The 19,797-nt window shown below is 42.5% G+C and overlaps 1 protein-coding gene across 1 annotated transcript; it reads left to right on the top strand.

Annotated features, from left to right (window-relative positions):
* Positions 1-1,493: 1,493 nt before the first annotated feature.
* Positions 1,494-19,115, top strand: Agr3 (anterior gradient 3, protein disulphide isomerase family member). The gene is made up of 8 exons (XM_021651374.2): positions 1,494-1,538; positions 4,084-4,219; positions 11,131-11,194; positions 15,951-16,003; positions 17,367-17,443; positions 17,654-17,717; positions 18,157-18,240; positions 18,753-19,115. The coding sequence occupies exons 2-8, from the start codon at positions 4,114-4,116 to the stop codon at positions 18,800-18,802; spliced, it is 498 nt and encodes a 165-aa protein (XP_021507049.1). The 5' UTR covers positions 1,494-1,538; positions 4,084-4,113; the 3' UTR covers positions 18,803-19,115.
* Positions 19,116-19,797: the final 682 nt, after the last annotated feature.

Genomic DNA, 19,797 nt, shown 5'->3' on the forward strand with positions numbered 1-19,797 from the left:
GTTGATTCTATGGGCTGTGTCCTCATGGTGTCCTCAACCCCTCTGGATCCTATAATCCTTCTTCCCCCTCTTCTTGGGGGCTCCCTGAGTTCTACCTGGTTGTTTTCCTGTGGGTGTCTGCACCTGTTTCCTTCAGATGCTGGCTGGCGCCTCTCTAATGACAACTGGGCGAGGCACTGATCTATGAGAAGAGCAGAATATTGGGAATCATTTCATCGACTTTTCCCCAGCTGTGTTGGGTTCTATCCTAGGTCCCTGGGCCATCCAGCCTCTGCTTCCTGGCCCTCCTGGTAGTGTCGTAGGTGGGCTCCCTTTCTTGGTTTGGGCCTCAAGTTGGACCTCAGTCATTGGTAGTCACTCCCACAAGTTCTGCACCACCATTCCCTCAGCACAGCACAACTTACAAGAAGAAAAAAAAAAATTCAGGTCAGAGGTTTTGTGGCTGGGTTGAGGTCTCCCACCCCTAGAAGCCCTGCCTGGTTATAGAAGATGGTCAGTTTGGGCTCCATATCCCTCATTTCTAGGAGTCTTCACTAGCATCATTCTGTTGATCCCAGGAAGTTTTTACCTGTATCTATGTTGCCTCCCAAATAACCCCAATTCAAGTAGTCTCTCTGAGCACTTTCTCACTACGTCCCTTACCCCACCCCACCCCACCCTTCCTGTTCCCATCTGAGCCCTCTCTGCTGCAGGGTGCCCACATCAAGCTAGAACCCAGCTGGAAGCTTCTAACCTAAATATTCTAGAATAAACTTGCAAAGCTTACTGTCTCTGGTTGGTCGGTGTTAGAAAACGGACAGTGTCATCCTATTGGAGCTTGGAGGGGCAGGTGGCATTGGGGAGCTGACTTGCCTGAACACCAGAGAGCCCACTATTCAACTTTCAGGAATTTCACTGCACGTCAGTTAAACACAGCCAATCTCTAAACCTAAACGAGATAAAGTCACAATATTGAACAATATCCAAAATAAACAGAAAAGATTACAGAGGATAATCCCCCCTCCCCCTCCAAGAAAAAAGAAGGAAAGAACACCTGATCTCCTTAGCTCTGCATTATATTCCTGTAATCTAAGCCTCCCTGAGGAATCCCTATTTGCTTTGTATCTAATCCCCAAAGCTCACCGGACTCCCATTAGGAACAAGGTGTACACACAGTTTCAACGCTGGCCGCCCCCCCCCCGCCTTTTCCCTCTGTTTTCTTTCTTTTTTCTTACAGTGTTGAAATCTAGCCAAATGTCCAATTACCTTGGAAAGTAAAAGGTAGAGGAAAGAGAAACACAAAGAAGTCTTTGGTGTCACATTTATGAAGACATGTGATCTTAATTTAGAGCGAGGAGCACCTTCTCTTTGCAGAGCTTGGGAACTGGAAAGAAGCCAAGTTCTTTGGACGAGCCTGTGTGCATGAGCACACAGGTGACAGCTCTCTTGTTGCCATGCAAGGGAAGTTGTAGGTCAGGTGTGTGTGCCTATAAATCCACACCCCTTTGCAACGAGGGACATCCAGAATACGTTTCTAACAAGAGCGTCAGGCAGTTCAGGTAAGCAAGCAAAATGTGCAGGCTATTCATTGCTTAATCTCATAGCCTCTGCTACGTTTAAATGATCTTTTTCTTTTTCTTTTTTTTTTTTTTTTTTGCTATTTAAAAATAAGACTTTTGCATAAAAGTGAAGCTATATTCTGTTGCTGCTACTGGCTTGGTTTCCTGTGCTGGCTTCATAAAATTTTCCTCTCAATTCATATCAATAATAGGATAAACTAGACTTAATGTAAAATGATTTCTTTAAAAATAATCTGGGTTCTAACAATAGTGCTTCCTTGTATTTTTTTTAGGTTTTATTTTCTAACAACTGTTTCTTTCTTTATTTATTTATTTACTTCTATGCCATGTGTTTTGCATGCATGTATGTCTGTGTGAGGGCATTGGAACTGACAGCTGTGAGCTGCTGTGTGTGTGATAGAAAGTGAACCCAGGCCCTCTGGAAGAGCACCCAGTGCTCTTAACCACTGTGCCATATCTACTGCTACTAAAGTTTTATTGTAAAATGTAGAATTTTTCAATATTGAAGTAAAATGGTTTACATTAAATTACTTTTCAAAAGTACAAGCTTAGTGTTAGAAAATGATAATTGGCCAACTCTGATAACACCGATTGGTAGACGCAAGGTTTGGTGTTTCCCAAGCAAGTCAGATGCTTCTGTAGTGCAACAATCAACTGAATTCTTCCCAGCTGCTGTCCCTTGCAGCTGGAACCTCAAAGCTCTCAGCAAGAGAAAGATCACCGAGCCCCAAACAATGGACGAGTTCTATTGCTTTGAATACACTGGTACCTTTTTTGCAACAAAGGTTTTTAATTTTGAAGATAAAAAGGTGTTGACAATAGTACATAAATACACTTCCTTAATAATTAGGAGTTATTAGGTTCCTTCTCGACTCTGAACTTGGCCTGAAAATGGCACAAATGATGAAGTTGCACGTTCTCTTTCTTTTCTTGGTGTAGGTTGCATCTGCACAGCTCTGTCTTTAACATCAAGAACTTTCTGAATACTTTCTCCAGATTAACCTTTCCTAACTCTTCCTTCTAAGATCCTAGAAGAGTCTGAAGCACTTTTTGAAATTTTTCAAGGACGATGGAGAGACAATTTGGGGGGTTTCTGTAACTGATTAATTAGTTAATGAATTAAGTTGCTGCCTGTAGCTCATCTGCAGCCCTTCTAGAAACCGACAGGACTCTAATGTAGGTGGCATTGCGACATCTCTACTGCAACTGTCAGCCTGATTGCAACTGACCTTCCCAAGTTGGGCTTGTTAGCCAGGCTTCCCATATTCCCTGCTAAGACCCATAGCTTCTATTTCATCTTCCAGATACAGGATGGCCACTTTAAGGAAACAAGATGACATTATGTAATGTCTTACTAAGCTCTAAGAACTGATGGTGTTATCAGACCTGGTTACTGTTTAACAGGGTCTTTAGAGCCCGAACACTGAGAAGGCAGTAAATGGTTCTACTGGCAATTATGGACGGAAACAATCCATATAAGACTAACTTGGGGCAGCAAGCATCATCAGCTTAGAGATGAGACAGAGGCGACATCACTGAGAATGAAAAGACGCTGGGAAGAGAAGGATAAGAAAGCACCTAAATAAGCCAGGGTGCACACTTCCTGTGAGCTGACATCCTCCAACATCTCCGAGGCCATTTTACACTGACTATCACAGTCATTGCGTGTTTTGTTCAGACCACCTTTTGTGTCTTACTAATCTTTGTGTTTTTCCATAATTCTTAAGGGAGCTAAATACAGCCACACTGAGACAGAATCAGTAAGCAATCGTTCGTTATATTTGGGCTAGGAAATTTCATTACTATGGTGGAATTCACTGCCAAATAACACAAACCTGCAGCAAAAAAAAAAAAAAAAAAAAAAGTTTTAAGAAAATTTAAACAAAACAAAGGGTATTTGTACATGTATTTCTACTCTGTTATCCATGTTTCATTTTAGCAATGTGACAATACTGTCATTTTTTAAAGAGAAGTGTAAAAGGTCCCATGACCGTTGGAAAGCACAGGGGTGGGGGGGATGGAGCATGACTACAGAGCACTGAAAAATGGGGCTTGTCCATGTTCTACTTTCCTTCTTATTCGTAGCTGATCAAATGATTTTTCGTCTCTAATCTCATTCTCCTATAAAGAAATCGTTCTTAGGTGTTACGCCCAGAAAGATGAAAAGACTAAGAGTCAGGTGCTGAGAGTCAACACTGCTTTGCACAACTCAGCTGACAGGGAGTCATGGACAGGATTGTGTTAGAGTTTCACCGTAGAACTCTGCACACCATAGTGACCTAAGGAGCAGCTGGGCGCCCTCAGCCTGCTCTCAAACATCACCCGTGCCAGGATTCCCAGAACCTACATGAACTTAATAACTAAGATGGTTCAATGTTTTTGAGTGTGTTAAAAAATGATACTCAGAGATTATCTAATGTGGAATCTAAAACTGAACCTGTCAGCATGGGGTTTATTCAAATATCTTTGAATAACAGACTGTTGGAAAGTGACCTGCTTCTGAAAATAATTTTCCGCTGTCTAGCTGCCCCTGGGTGACTCTCCAGAAGACACGATGCTCCATTCCGCTCTGGCTCTCTGCCTCTTGCTGATCACAGTTTCCTCCAATCTTGCTATTGCTATCAAAAAAGAAAAGAGACCTCCTCAGACACTCTCCAGAGGTACCGTAATCTCACTGTGGCTTCTAAACTTAGTCATTTCAACTGCTATCAAAATACTTAGTGTATCCATCTAGAGTTTGGTTGGCAACAAGTGAAAAAAAGATAAATAGAAGCGAGGTATTTTCAATGCATGACTTTAAAACAAACTTTTCTAAAGGGTGATGATTGATTTTAGACTGTAAATAACCAAATTGCAAAGAAATAACAATACTTTGGGTTTGGGGGATTTTGTTTTGTTTTGTTTTTGAAGCAGGGTCTCTCCACGTAGCCTTGGCTGGCTTGGACCTCGTCCACCAGGCTAGTCTCAAACTCACAGAGATCAGCCTCTGTCTCCCAAGTGCTGGGCATGGTGTGCAACACTATGTCCGGCTCAATCAAAATGTTCTGATGCATCTTTTGCAGATGGAAAGAACTAGCTTGATGTGTATAACTTTGACTACTAGAATCTTAGAAAAGAAATAGTTCGTTGATGTCATAATGTTTTCCTGAAGGCAATTTAAGATTCTTCAAACTTTGTCAAAATTCCCAGGACTCTATTTAAGGCAAGGAAATAATTTGGTATTATTTTATACAAGGCTACCTAGAGAATCATACTTTATCTCACTTCCTGATAATTTGGGGTAAACAAGCCTTTCTCATGACAATGATAAAGTTGCACTCATTTTAGACATTTGCCATTGGCTCCAGCTTCAGAAAAACTTCTATATTTTTATACTTACAGTTTTCCTTTGATCTAAGAAACAAATAGGAACGTGGTTGAGCAAATGTCCTTGTTACATCTTTTGGATATATGCCCAGGAGTGGTATAGCTGGGTCTGGAGGAAGCACTATTCCTAATTGTCTGAGAAAGTGCCAGATTGATTTCCAAAGTGGCTGTACATTCCCACCAGCAGTGGAGGAGGGTTCCCCTTTCTCCACAACCTCTCTATCGTCTGTTGTCACTTGAGTTTTTGAGCTTAACCATTCTGATGATTGTAAAATGAAATCTCAGGGTCATTTTGATTTGCATTTCCCTGTTAGCTAAGGATGTTAAGCATTTCTTTAAGTGATTCTCTGATGTTCGATATTCCTCTATTGAGAATTCTCTGTTTAGCTCTGTACTCCATTTTTTAATTGGATCACTTGATTTGTTGCTGTTTAATTTCTTGAGTTCTTTATGTATTCTGGATATCAGCCCTCTGTCAGATATAGGATTGGTGAAGATCCTTTCATAATCTGTAGGATGTCGTTTTGTCGTTTTATCCTGACAACAGTGTCCTTTGCTTTACAGAAGCTTTTCAGTTTTATGAGGTCCCATTGATTAATTGTTGATCTTTGAGCTTGTGCTGTTGGTGTTCTGTTCAGGAAGTCATCTCCTGTCTCTGACATGAACTCAGTGGCTGGCTCTTTGATCACCTCCTCCTGAGGGGGGTGCAGCCTTACCAGGCCACAGAGGAAGACAATGCAGCCAGTCCTGATGAGACCTGATAGCCTAGGATCAGGTGGAAGGGAGGAGGACCTCCCTTCCTATCAGTGGACTTGGAGAAGGACATGGGAGGAGATGAGGGAGAGAGGGCGGGTGGGGTGGGGAGGGAATGAGGAAAGGGGCTACAGTTGGGATACAAAGTGAATAAACTGTAATTAATAAAAAAATAAATAGGATTTTTAAAAGAGACAAATGTTCATATCTAAAAGGATGATGAAGAAACAGGTCACAAAACTGGTTTTTATATTTCCAAAGAACAGATAAATGCTGAGAATTGTTTGCCCCAACACAATGGATTCAGAAAATCAGGATCACCACACAGTGCTTGGCCCTTCTTTGGACCGGTGTTCTGAGCACAGTGAAAAGTGAACCTTTTCACAGAAGAACTAAAATCTGTCCTGGTGGTGTGCTAGCCTTTAATTCCAAGATATTTAAAATGCTAAGGCAGACTGGCCTCCAAGCCATTCATTTCTTCATATACATAGAGTGCCAGCCATGTGTCCATAATAGTTTACCCAAGTGAATTCATTCAACTTCAGCTCGGAAATCACGATCTGTGTGTCTAGAAAGGCAATATATACTGCAAAATAAATAAAGGGCAAAAATATTTCTCTGGATAAAATTTATCACAGAGCTCTCCACACAAACATAATAGTTATAAAATAAAGAGCTTAGTAGCTTTAAATCACCCAAGGCCAAAATACTCCTTGCTCTTCAAGTCCTTCTACAGTGGAGGTGAGCGGCATGGCTACATTCTGAGACTCCAGTATTCTGTGAGCCCTTTTAGATAGGATCCAAAATTCTGCAGCAAGGCTTTGCTACATTTATTTACTCATGTGCTGAAGTCAGAATACTGATGCAGTGAGGCACAGTGTTGTGAGCTGGCTTATGCTGGCTGATCCTTTCGCTTTGTCTTTCTGTGTTAGAAATGGCTGGGAGGGTGCGATGGAAGGCAGGAGCGGATGGAAGTGTGCAGAGTTCACCCCTTAACGAAGAGCAGTGCCAAACAGCTAAGGGCAGAGACAAGTTCTCACACTCTTCTAAAATGGAAGACTAGTGAGAAGAGGAATAGGTGGTTTTTAAACACACACATGGTGACTAAAACATTTCCTAACATCCTTTTCACAGAAGAACTAAAATCTGTCCTGGTGGCATGCTAACCTTTAATTCCAGCCCTTGGGAGGCAGGGGTAGGAGGATCTTTGTGCGTTCAAGGCCAACCTGGTCTCCAAAACAAAAGAACTACCCCAGACCTGGACCAGCTGCCTAGCATACAGCAGATACTCAATGAACGCATAACTGACAAATGAATAAAATCATGGAAAATGAAAAGGCACAGCTAAAGCTAGAGACACAAGCCATGAATCCAGACCTAGAAGAGAATTTAAATCCTGTTACATTTGTCCCATTGTGCTTATGACCTAGACTGTATAAAAGCAGTTATGACACAATATGGGCCCTATAGAACAAGTTATGTATATATATTTTTGTATTACCAGAAACTAGTGGATTAAAAACATGGCAGATGATCCTTTAATGTTTATGGAACTAGGTTGAGCAGGAAAAAAGAATTAGAATGTTTCTACTCCTAATGCTGTAGTATTTGAGTGACATTTACAACCTATGAGGGGAGCTGAAGAGATGGCTCAGCGATTAAGAGCACTTACTGCTTTTCCAGGGGACCTGGGTTCAAGTCTCAGCACCCAGATGTCAGTTCACACTAGTCTAGAGCTCCAGTTCCAGGGAATCTAATGCTGACCTCCCCAAGCACCAGGCATACATGTGGTACAAACATACATGCAAGCAAAATACCCACAGACAAAAAAAAATTAAAAATATGAATAAATATTTTAAAAAATGCAAGCAAAGTGAGAAAGGTAATCCAGGGGCTGCTCTCATATTCTAGGGTAAAGTTCACGTGGAATGTGCTAACACAACATCAGATCATCTGTCAGGATCTTTACAGAGGATAGAGGGAGGAGTCAGAACAATATGATGTCTTCCAACGTTAAGATGTTAGATCTACCACATGCCTATCGTTTTGCCATTATTATAAATTGGCACAGTAATGTTGTAGAGCAAACTAACTCTCCTCAGAAAGTTAAAACACAAGACAGGTGTGCTGGTGCTCACGCTTAACCCCAGCACTTGTGAGTTCAAGGATACCCTGGCTCCAGGACAGCAAAAACTACTACGTACAGAGAGCTTGTGTTAAGCAGTATTATTCATCAAAGTCAGAATGCTGAGATAACCCAAATTTCCATCAACTGATGAGTAATAAGTGGTCGTCTTACTTAGGCTTACTACTGCTATGATAAAACACTATGACCAAAGACACTTGGGAAGGACAGGGCCTGTTTGGCTCATACTTCCACAGAGCTGTCATCACTGCAGGATGTCAGGTCGGGACTCAAACGGCAGGATCCTGGAGACAGGAGATGATGCAGAGGCCATGGAGGGTGCTGCTTGCTGGCTTGCTCCTCACACCTTGCTCAGCATGCTTTCTTACAGACTCCAGGGCGGCCCCACCAACCATGAGCTGTGCCCACCGCTATCAATTTTTAATTAAGAAAATGTGACAGCCAGGATACAAAGTGAATAAATTGTACTAAATAATAATAATAATAATAATTTTTTTTTTCAAAAAAGAAAGAAAATGCCTTACAGCTGGGTCTTATGGAGGTATTTTTTTTCTTTCCAGTGATTCTAGCTTGTGTCAAGTTAACATAAAACCAGGCAGTATAACTGACCCCTTGCCAACTTGATACTCAGAACATGTCACCATAAAACCATGACCATTCCTTTCTTCTTCATCTCCAAGATCACACATTAATATCAACATCAAAACACAAAGCATCTTACAGACTTTAAAAGTCCCACAACCTTTACAAATTCAAACACTTTAAAATTCAGTCTCTTAAAAACCCAGTCTCTTTTAAGAGCCTAAAGATCTCTTTTAAAAATCAGTCTCTCAACTGTGGGCTCCTGGAAAAAAAAATTTTTTTTTTAATTTTTCAATACTTTCATACTTCAAGAGGGAAAGACCAGGGCACAGTCACACTCTGAACAAAGCAAAAACAAACTCCAGACTCCAAGTGTAAGTATTTGTCCGATTATCTCAGATTCACTCCTAATCTTCCAGGCTCCTCCAAAGGGCTTGTTCCTTCGCCAGCTCTGCCCTCTGCAGCACGCACACAGCTTGGCTTCCAGACTCCAGCTAGCTCCACTCCACTGCTGCTGCTGCTCTTAGTGGTCATTCCATAGTCCTGGCATCTCCAAAACGCTGGGGTCTTCTGCTGCAACTGGGCTGAACTTTCACCAACAGCTGCTCATAGGCTCTCTTTGTGGTGCCAAGACTCCGTCTTTTCCTCCTGGCCCCTTTCAACTTTTCAATCCTGGGCCCTCTGCTGTCACTGAGGCTGCACCTTCAGCAAAGCCCTTCCCTGGCTCTCACAAGTTCAGCTGCCAGCATGGGGTACCACCTTGGTCACCTCTGGAACACAGCTCCTGTGCTGACTCTCAGCAAACACTCCCCAGAAGATTTCACCTCAATGATGCTGGTCTCAATCACTGCTAATTTCTCAGCTCCAGCCCACCAGCACTGACTGTACCAGCAAAGTGAAGATTGCATTTCAGTAGTTCTGTGTCTTGTTAGTCACAGCTGATTCTTCAGCCCCAGCTAACCAGAACCACGGAACCTTTGCACAAAAATCTCGGCAGAGTCTCTGCTTCCCTCTATAATTTCATCGTGCAGGCCTCCATTGTCTACCCTGCTCTCGGCACTCATAGCTTCCAAGTTTCTACAAAACAGTTCACTGAGCTCTCAACACTCAGTGACGTTTCTAGCCGTGAGTTTCAAAGTCCTTCCACAATCCTCTCCAAAGCAGCATGACCAGGTCTGTCACAGCAATACCCTATTATTCTGGTACCAACTTCCTTCGCTGCCTAAGCTAGGCTCTGTGTGATGGAACAATACTAAGCCAGAGAAAAGTCACTAAGGAAGGAATACTACGTGGCAGGGCATGAACTTCAAAAACATGCTAAGGGAAATAATTCAGCCACATTGTGTGTATCTCCATTTACAGAAAATGTCCAGAATAGGCCAATTATAGGGGTACAAACTAGATGAAGGGTTTCTTAGAGCTGAGGAGGATCTGGAGAGTGGAGGGTGGATGACAGCTGAAAATGTGCAGTTGAGGGCTAGCAAGATGGTTCCGGAGGTAAAAGTGTGTACTGCCAACCCCGGTGACCTGAATTCAATTTCCGGAATCCTCCTCCTGGAAGAAGAGAGCCCACACTGTGCAGTTGTCCTCTGACCTCCACACTTGTGCTGGGGCTCATTATGACCCCCCCCACACACACACACAAATAAATAAAGAAATACATGCAACTAGTTTTTTTTTTTATCAGAGTTTACTTTGAGGTGTTGAAAATGTTCTAAAATTGATTGTGGTGTTGGCCATGTACCTCTGGGAATATGCTGCAAAGAATGTGCAGTTTCTGTGGGCGAATCGAATCATATGTGAATAATATCTCAACAAAGTGCTTATCAAATAATGAATAAAGAAAAGAAAAAGGAACACAGAATCGTGTTTATCTTAGTTGATGGTTCTGCTTTAATTCCTGCTGTTCCACATGTGCATAGATGCCACAATCTGACCTTTGAATACAGAGGAAAACCTGCATCTGACCAGCCCCCACATATCTCTGTCGTGATAACTCGGTGTTCCTCATCCACGTCTAGGCAAGTCCGAAGCACCCTGAAGTATTCCTGCATGCTCTGTACATTCCACTTCTTGAGGGCTTCGTTTTTTACTCTCTAGCGTGCTTTTACATGACTTCTTTCTCCTCTCTAAGGCTAGTAGATTCCGGCTGTTGTCACAGCTCACAACTTTCTCACTATTCCACTCCTTGGCTGTTTCCAGAATATGTGTGTGTGTGTGTGTGTGTGTGTGTGTGTGTGTGTGTGTGTGTGTTTTCAAACATGAAATTTCCTGCCTTAAATATCTTTCAAGTAAAAAGTGGAAGTAGAATTTGGTACTCCTTTTCTCCAGTGTGCACGGTACAGAAGCAGTCGGCATCCTTTGGCACTCAGGGGACACAGGGCACGTTGTGGTGGAGTGTAAAGGGCTCTGGGTGGTTTTTCAGAACTATGCTACAATAACTGTTATTTCATGTACATTGTGAAAGCTGGGGCCTTTGCATGACCACAGCAGTTCCCCCACGGTCCGGCACTGACAGGTACTGATGAGGTGCAAGGCTGGGTCTTGAGCTTTGGTGCACACTCCCAAATCCTCCAAAGGGCACCACTTCTCTGCCTTCAGATGGAACTCACCATCTTTCACAATGCATGTCAGTAGCCTTGCAGCTACTGTAGGTCTGGGGGTGACAGCTGCTCCTCAGAGACTACAACCCTGGAATAATGCATTGATTTATGTCTTCCTCAGGGTGGGGAGACGACATCACTTGGGTACAAACTTACGAAGAAGGTCTCTTTCATGCTCGCAACAGGTAAAACCCCTCCCAGCTGCTGTTCATGCGCCATCTCTCATGCCTTGTGGAAGAGCCAGAACCAGTTGTGTTAGCCTCTGAAAGAATGCCGCAGCTCTCGAGCCGCTGCTGTACGCTGCGTCAAGTCAGGCTCGCTATCCCAATGCTGTCCTGGCTACGCTTTCCATCGCTGTAAGCAGACAGCTGACCAGAAGCCACTTAGAGGAGGAAGGATTTATCCTGAGCCAGGACTAGGCCATAGAACCCATCGTGATGGGGAAGGCATGGCCGTGGAGGGCTGCATCACGCTGCGGCCAGCAAGCAGAGCCGGACCAGAACAGGGACAGATATAACCTGTGGGGACATTGCCACGGACCCCTCTCTCTCCAGCTTCCACAGGTTCCAGGACTTCCCAAACCCTCACCTCCAGCTGGGGAACAGTCCCGTTCAAACCATGACAGATGAGATTCTTTACCTGTAGAGGCGCTAAGTCCCTTCGGACGATTTCTTTAGGACGAAGGAAAGCTTTCAGTGCCCGTTGCACGAGTGAGGTGGTGCCGCCCAGTAGGCACTTCGCAAGCTTAGTAGTAAAACAGTTTATTGGAACACTCCGGGGTGCTCAGCCAGACTCCCTGAGGAGCTTTGCGTCATGCGCACGTTCACAATTCAGCAGCCACGTACTAGCTGATTGCCCTGTGCTGTGTGGCGGGCGCGGGCCCAGACTCAGTGACCAAAAGCAATGTAATTTTGATCCTTAAAGATCTTCTAAATCTCCTGGAGAATTTTCCAGCTATCTAAAGAACATTCATTTTCAATTCTCCCATTAAAATAAAAAAATTCAGGAAATTAAATGAAACCTAAATAAATACTACGGGAAAATCTTGTTTCCAACTATAAGTGTAAGAAACATGTAGACAAATGCTAGCGTCAGAGCACGGGTGACGCAGGCGGCTGATGGAGCTGAGTAGAGCAGGCGCCAAGCCCTCTCCATCGCCGCATCACCTAAGATGGGTGTCATGGAGCACGCCTGTGCTGCCAGGACTCAGGAAGGAGGTACAGGAGGAGCCGAAGTTCAAGGTCATCCCAGCTACGCGGAAGTGCAAGGCTGAAATTCCGGGGGCAAGTGGAGACAGGAGGACCAGAGGCACCCGCTGGGATGCAGCCACAGTGACTGTCCATTCAGGGAGCGCCCTGGCTCAAGAGAAAAGGAAAAATACGGATGGAGGTTAACAATGACGTCCTGCTCTGGCCTCTTCCTGCACGGCACAGGCGTTCGCAAGCACACACCCATGTGCATGCACCTCATACACAGGGCACACACAGCACTCATGCCATGCACCACATAAGGGCAAGAGTGCACACTCACACTCACACCCCTCCTCTTCCACATGGGATCTCCAGATATCCTGGCCAACTTGCCTAGGCAAGATAAATATGTAGAAGGCATCCAAATGAGAAAGAAGGAAATCTCAAACCATTCCCGTGTGCACAGGAAATGATTGTGCACACAGAAAACCCCAAGGGACGTTAGAGCTAATAAAGGATTTCAAGCATTGCGGCCACGATGATGAAAAGGTAACTAACCACAGGATGCCTATATCTGTGATTGTGTGACTCTTTCGTGTAGCTAGAACCATAGGCCATGGAAGAAGTAAAGAAACGAAGAGGGGGAAGCGGGGGAGCTTATATCACAAGAATGAATTTCTCCAACACTGAGTCTTCTTTAAAGTAAAAAACAATCTCATCGCTGCAAACAGTGAGTGAAGGATATGACAGGTCACAGAACCAACAAAACACAATTGGAACATACGGGAAGGACTGGTTTATAGGAACGCAAACTGGCAGTGCCCTTCTTTGTTTTCCCATATTGGGGAAAACAATTTAAAGCTGATGACCCGTAACAGAGGTGCACGGAGTTGCCTGCCAGAGAGAACTTGAATTGAGACAGCTTCTATGGGGAATAAACCAACAGGATGCATGCGCATACTTGCTGGAATACAAATTCTGCCTCTGGAAATTAATTGACAAACATGCACACACAGGTGCAAACTCATACACAAATAACCACTGCACACCCACCAAGTCAGAGTTTATTCAAATGGAAAGGAGAGATTGAGAATGATTGAAGTACCCACGTTAAGGTGACTAATTAGAGAAGATATTTAGTGGAATAATATATTTAGAAAAGACCTGTGGAGTGACATCTGAGACGTGAGATATACTGAGAAGAAGGCAAATCCATGTTTGGTAGTGTTTGTGAGCCTTCTTTTTATCTTTAGAGAGCTAGTCTTCCTAAAACCACTCGGCTTGCCTGAGTTCTCTGTCCTGAACCTCCTGCGAGCAGCTTCTGTTCAGATGTCACGTGGTGCCTGTCCTGTGCCTTTAGAAGTACACACACGCATGACACAGGTAGTGGACATGTTTGTGGATGTAAACAAGACACATCTATGTTTGGGAAACTGGCCCCCAAAAAATCTGTGGAAGAAAACAGAAATGATAGCACTGCTTACTTGTGGAAGACGGATCTGGGAGGAAGAACTTCTACCTTTTCAAGTTTTAAGAAAACTGAACTTAAAATTTATTTTAAAAGGAAAAAAATGTACAACTTTAAAGAACAACTTACCAAATGATGTCAGTCAGTGAGGCCTGGGGCTGCCTCTGACTTTTAGAGTCTCAAAAGTTCAGACAGTAAGATCTATTGCACTCCCTCCTCTCATATCTCTCTCTCTCTCTCTCTCTCTCTCTCTCAACCTCTCTCTCAATACCTCTCACAGTTGGACATGCTATATCATAAAGTTTTAGCTCAGGAATCACATTTCATATATAGTATTTGAACTGAAAACTGACTTCTGATTTTTACTTTAAAATTTTTGGATAATAAAAATATAGTATTTTATAATGTGAAAATGACACTAAACTCACCTTTTAGTGTTCACAAATGTACTTTTGTTGAAATACAATCATATTCTCCCCCCACACACACACATATCACTTTTAACTACTTCTATGTGATAAAGGCAAAGAGAAGCATTGAAGATGAAAATGATTATAAACCCTTAGGTATTTACTTTCTTCAACTGAAAAACAAAACAAAACCTGAAGCCTTGTTTCAGACTGTAGCTACTTCAATTCCTGCCATGCAGTCCTTGTGTTTTGTTTTGTTTTGTTTTCATTTGCAGACTGTTAGGTCTTCCATGTAAGATGACATTTTCCTTGGATTCTAATTGCTACAATGTGATGCTGAAATTAATGCCCCAAGACCATCCTCAGGTCCCTCCATAAGCACAGCTGCCCCCTTTCAGGATGTCTTGTTGACGCTAGGAAGAAGTAGTCGGGAAAAGCAGGGTGGCCTGGGCCCCTGGTGGCTCTGTCTCGGGGCGCCTACCCCACTGCGCTCAGTGAGAAGAGCTAAGAGAAAGCTGATGCTCACAGGCTGAGTATAGACCTGCCTGTTGGAGCATCATTAAAGGTCATAGGCTCAGGAGGTCTGGATCTAGTTTGTCCTTCCTGTGGAAGCCTCCGAGAACACCTGTAGGCTTAGCATACTGCTCATACGAGGGTGTGGCATTTCATTCATCACAGCTCAAGTCCGCAGCCTTCCCAATGCCAAGTGCTGGCGAATGGGAGCTTTCTAATTACCCCATAAATCCTAAAGGTAATTTGGAAGGATATTATCCAAAATGTGCTTCTTTGTTGTTATTGTTTTGTTTTGTTTTGTTTTCAAGGCAGGGTTTCTCTGTATAGCTGTCCTGGAACTCACTCTGTAGACCAGGCTGGCCTCAAACTCAGAGGTCTGCCTGCCTCTGCCTCCCAAGCACTGAGATTAAAAGTGTATGCCACCACCACCAGCCAGCCCCAAAATGTACTTCTAAACTAAGTTTGAGAAAATATATAATAATAAATAAAAGTATTCACTCAAAATTTATGTTTAACATTTACTGAGATTAAAAAATGTTAGATACAGCATAGACTTATATAACCACTGAATTTATATAATTATATGTTTAATTGGTTTTGAAAAGATTTATGCTGGCCTGGGAGTATAGCCAACTAGTAGAGTGCTTGCCTAGTATGTTTAAAGACTGGTTACCAGCATCACCAAATTACCTAATTAATGCCTAAGAATTTTTGTTGAATAAATCTCCCCAAATCTCTCTCTTCTGATGCCTATGAGTATCTTAGTATTAAAGCCATATTTAAAAAGTCATCCTACATATCTGTCTTAGTCAGTGTTATGTGGCTATAATCAAATATATGAAGCTGGGTAATTTGCAAAGCAAAGAGCTTTACCTAACACCTGAAGTCCAACAGCATGGACATCAGTATTTGCCTGGCTCTGTGCAGGCTTGTGGCAGATGGCATCACAGGATATGATTGTGTACCAAGAGGATTAAAAGATCCCAGCCTCCCAGCAATGCATGCTTGTGGGAACTAACCCAGTCCCAGGGGATCAGATCCTCTCCCAGGAGACGCAGTAACATCTTCTGGAGGACAGAGCCATTCTCTAACCACCTTCAAGTTTCCACCACCTTATTCCACTGGGGACCTTGCTTCCACCACAGACCTTCGGGGAAAAGATGACATGTAAGCCATGAAAATATCCACATCATAATCATTTTATCCCTTGATAGACACTACCTACTATGGGCTACATTGCCATGACGTATGAGTCTAAGATTTCTATTTGATTCTAGTCAACAGCACCAAAACTTAAAATCTAATTCAGTTTTGCAGTGTGATGCAGCATTAATTAATTAACTCTGCTTTCTCTGTTTAGCAACAAGCCATTGATGGTTATTCACCACCTGGAGGACTGCCAATACTGTCAAGGTAACTTTACAAGTTCCTGGCATCTTACAGTATATCCAGACGTAAGGTACCGTGAGCTGGTAAGAACAGTTATGAAGACACCCAGACAAATCACACTTTATTTTTTTCTTGTATTTTTTTATAATTTATTCATTTTATATCCTGATTGTAGTCCCCTCTCTTGTTTCCTGCCAGTGCCACTTTCCCTTCCCCCCATCTCTGTCCTCTAGTCCTCAGAAATAGAGAGACTTCCTCCCTTACCATCTGACCCCAGCCTATCAGGTTCCATCAAGACTGCCTGGATTATTTTCCTCCGTGGCCTGGCAAGGCCACCCTGCCCAGAGCAAGTGATCAAAGAGCAGGCAGCTGAGTTCATGTCAGAGACAGCCCTGCTCCCCTTACTCGGGAACCCACATGGAGTCTGAGCTGCCCATTGGTTACATCTGAGCAGGGGTCTAGGTCCTGACCTTTTCCATGTCCTTGGTTGGTGCATCAGTCTCTGCAGTCTCCCTTGGGCCCAGATTCTGTGGCTTTGTTGGTCTCCTTGTGAAGCTCCTGTTCCCTCCAGGTCCTTCTATCCCTCCCATGCCAACTCTTCCATAAAACTCCCTGCGCTCTGCCCAGAGTTTGGCTGTGAGTCTCAGAATACTACTCAACTATTAAAAACAAGGAAATCATAGAACCAGAAAGACATGCATGGTTTAACCTCACTTATAAGTGGATATTAGCCATAATATGTAGGATAAACATACTTAAACTCACAGACCTAAAGAAGCTAAATAACAAGGAAGACCACAGGGGAATGCTTAAATCTCATTCAGAAGGAAAAGCAGAATAGACACAGGAAGCAGTTGAAGAGAGGGAACAGGACGAGAGCTTACCACAGAGGTCCTCTGAAAGACAAATCACATTTTAAAAATGTCATTCTCAGATTACCAATTCTATCAAGTGAGAGCCACCTAGGGGCACTCGCTGGTAACTACAGCAGGATTGTGAGTCTGAGGTAACCTCGGCGAGGTAGTGAGACAGTCCAGACAAGATTATGATTGCTGCTGAATGGGAAACTGTGATATGCTCGTTGAGATGTGGTACCCACGTCTTAAAAATCAACATGAGGAGAAAAACTTGATGACAGAAATTTTTCTAACCAATGAGTTACTGAGCAATGTAAATTATAAAACTACTGTCTTCGTTAATGTGATTGCCCCTTGACATCTCCGTGGCCATGTTCTAGCTCATTGCTTCCCAACGACAGAGTAAGTAGTAAAAGGAGAACAAGCCATTTAACACACGTCATTGACACAAATGATAGAAAAACATACCGACTTTGACACTGACGATATCTTGACCTTTAAGGAAACTGACATTTTGTTCTACCTTACAGCGCTTAAAAAGGAATTTGCCAAAAACGAAGAAATACAAGAAATGGCTCAGAATGACTTCATCATGCTGAACATCATGGTACATTAACTCAGCAGTGTTTTCTTGATGTGAAAGAATCATGGAAATCTTGACTCCCCCCCCCCCTTTTTTTTTTTCAAAACATGCTGGGTCAAGGATTAGTTGCTATAGAATTTTTGAAAGACCTTAATGTATAATTTTCTGAAAATTTAACTTCCATAAAGAATGCCACACGGTCCAGTAATGTTCATTTATTTTTTCTTCTGCTAGCACGAAACCAGGGACAAGAACTTGTCTCCTGACGGGCAGTATGTGCCGAGGATCATGTTTGTAGGTATGCGCCCCCACAGCAGTCTGGCAAAATTAGTCGCAACTTCAGCACTCTTGCGTTCATTTGCTGCTCTCTTTAAAGGGGAGTCATTTCTAACCCAATCAATAACATTAGGCTCTTGTTAGATTGGTGCCGATTTTTTATTGTTCATTAATTTTTATTTTGCTTTACTATTACTAACAAATTTTAAACGTTTAAAGCAATTTATGCTATTAAATCAACTTACCCATATACCTTTAGCACAGTAACCCAAAATAGATAAAAAGAAAGCCACGGCACTCTACAAGGAAACTCCAGGCTAATCCGTCATGAATCCACATGATGAAAATTAACTTTGCTTATGAATTTGCCTGAGCTTGGCTTGAGCGCAGGGAGAATGAGCGACTTTAGGAACGTGTTAAGTGATGTCTGAGTGACTTTGTGTTGTGTCGTGTTTCGGCAGACCCATCTTTGACAGTCAGGGCTGACATAACTGGAAGATACTCTAACAGACTATACACATATGAACCCCAGGACTTACCCATGTGTGAGTATTCATCAATTATTCTGGACAGTGGTGACAGCTGACCGTGACACGCACTAAAAAGATGCAAACAGTAAGAGAGATAATGCTTTCTCCTAGTGTCAAAGACCCAAGGTGATGCTCTCCGGAGACAATAATGATGATCTTGCCTTTTTAAAATGCCTATAAATAATGAGGTACAAATTTACTTAGGACTTTAACCATTTTAATAACAGTCACTATGGGACATATTTAAGAAGATGCTATTGGTCCCAGATCCAGCCACATTGGATTAATTCAATAGCTAATTAAAAAGTTCTTTTAATAAATCTCCTTAATGTAAATGATGAGCCACCTCTGATTGATGAAATCCACAAATTTACAAATATTCATTTAGTTTATAGTATGATATGGTATGCTTATGAGCCAGCTAATATAGAACTGGGAGCAGTCCAACTTTATTTACTATCAGTTGGATTCTAACATTCACTACTTTCATTTACTGAGAGCACAGTATGTGTTTACTCTTATTTCAGTGATAGACAACATGAAGAAAGCACTGAGACTTATCCAGTCAGAGTTGTAAGGAATGAAGGAAAGATGCTTCAACTCCAAAGATGCTTCGACACAAACATCTAACTCACTAACAATCACCAAATGTGCAAGTAAATGGATTTTATAACACCTCTACTTAGACCTGTGACATGTCTGTGGTAGTTTTTATGAAGGTAAAATTACGTTTTAATAAATGTTGGAATGCATGGTGACGCTGTAACTCGATGTTTACCTTGATCTCTAGCAAAGACAGTTTGTCACCAGCTCAGAGCTGCTGTGCTTTGCATATGAAATGTCCTCACTGCCTCATGTCTTGAAGGCTTGGTTCTCAGATAATAGAGAAGTCCCAGAAACTTCAGAAGGCAGCATCTAGCTAGAAGCTGTAAGTCATGATGGCAGCTCATTGAGAGTATCTACTCTCTGACACATTCTTCTCTTGCTCTCTGCTTCCTATTGACCGAAAAGAGGAACCTCTGCTGCACAGTCCCCCCTACAATTGTTCTGTCAAAGTACATTGGCCCAATTGACCGTGGACTAGAAGCTCTGAAAGCCTGAGCCAAAGTAGAACTTCCTTCCTTATGTCGTTGATGACAGACACTTTGGTCACTGTGAACAGTAGCTGATACAGGTCTAGTGGAGGAAGAACGACCCAAATCGGGAGTTAATGGGTATTTCTCTTTCCTCAGCCCTCACTCACTTTGTCCACTAACTAATTTTTACACCTACCCTCTGCGGCATATCAAGTCTGCTGGTGTAGATGACAATTGACTTCCTTGCTACATACTGGATCATTTAGCAGACTATTTCAGAGTTAACCACTTATTTCAAATTAAGAGAGGCATTTGAAAACTAATTCAAATAAACTTAGAACATATTTTAAATTTCAATAACATTTTCCTTAATTATTCGTAGATACTTTAAATTTTTAATGTTTTAAGAAAAGTGAAATTGCCTCAGTAATATTAAAGAATTTCTCTAATAATTATTAGAGTAGGGTGAGATAGCTTCCTAAAGTTATCAGATGAG

Source organism: Meriones unguiculatus, chromosome 1, assembly GCF_030254825.1.
Source record: "Meriones unguiculatus strain TT.TT164.6M chromosome 1, Bangor_MerUng_6.1, whole genome shotgun sequence".
Lineage (NCBI taxonomy): Eukaryota > Metazoa > Chordata > Mammalia > Rodentia > Muridae > Meriones > Meriones unguiculatus.

Excerpts from the sequence above, each read along its gene's own strand:
- Agr3 (XM_021651374.2), top strand. The coding sequence starts at position 4,114 with ATGCTCCATTCCGCTCTGGCTCTCTGCCTCTTGCTGATCACAGTTTCC. Across the intron at positions 17,444-17,653 it reads TCATCATGCTGAACATCATG|CACGAAACCAGGGACAAGAA; the intron begins GTACATTAACTC and ends TTCTTCTGCTAG. Across the intron at positions 17,718-18,156 it reads GCCGAGGATCATGTTTGTAG|ACCCATCTTTGACAGTCAGG; the intron begins GTATGCGCCCCC and ends GTGTTTCGGCAG.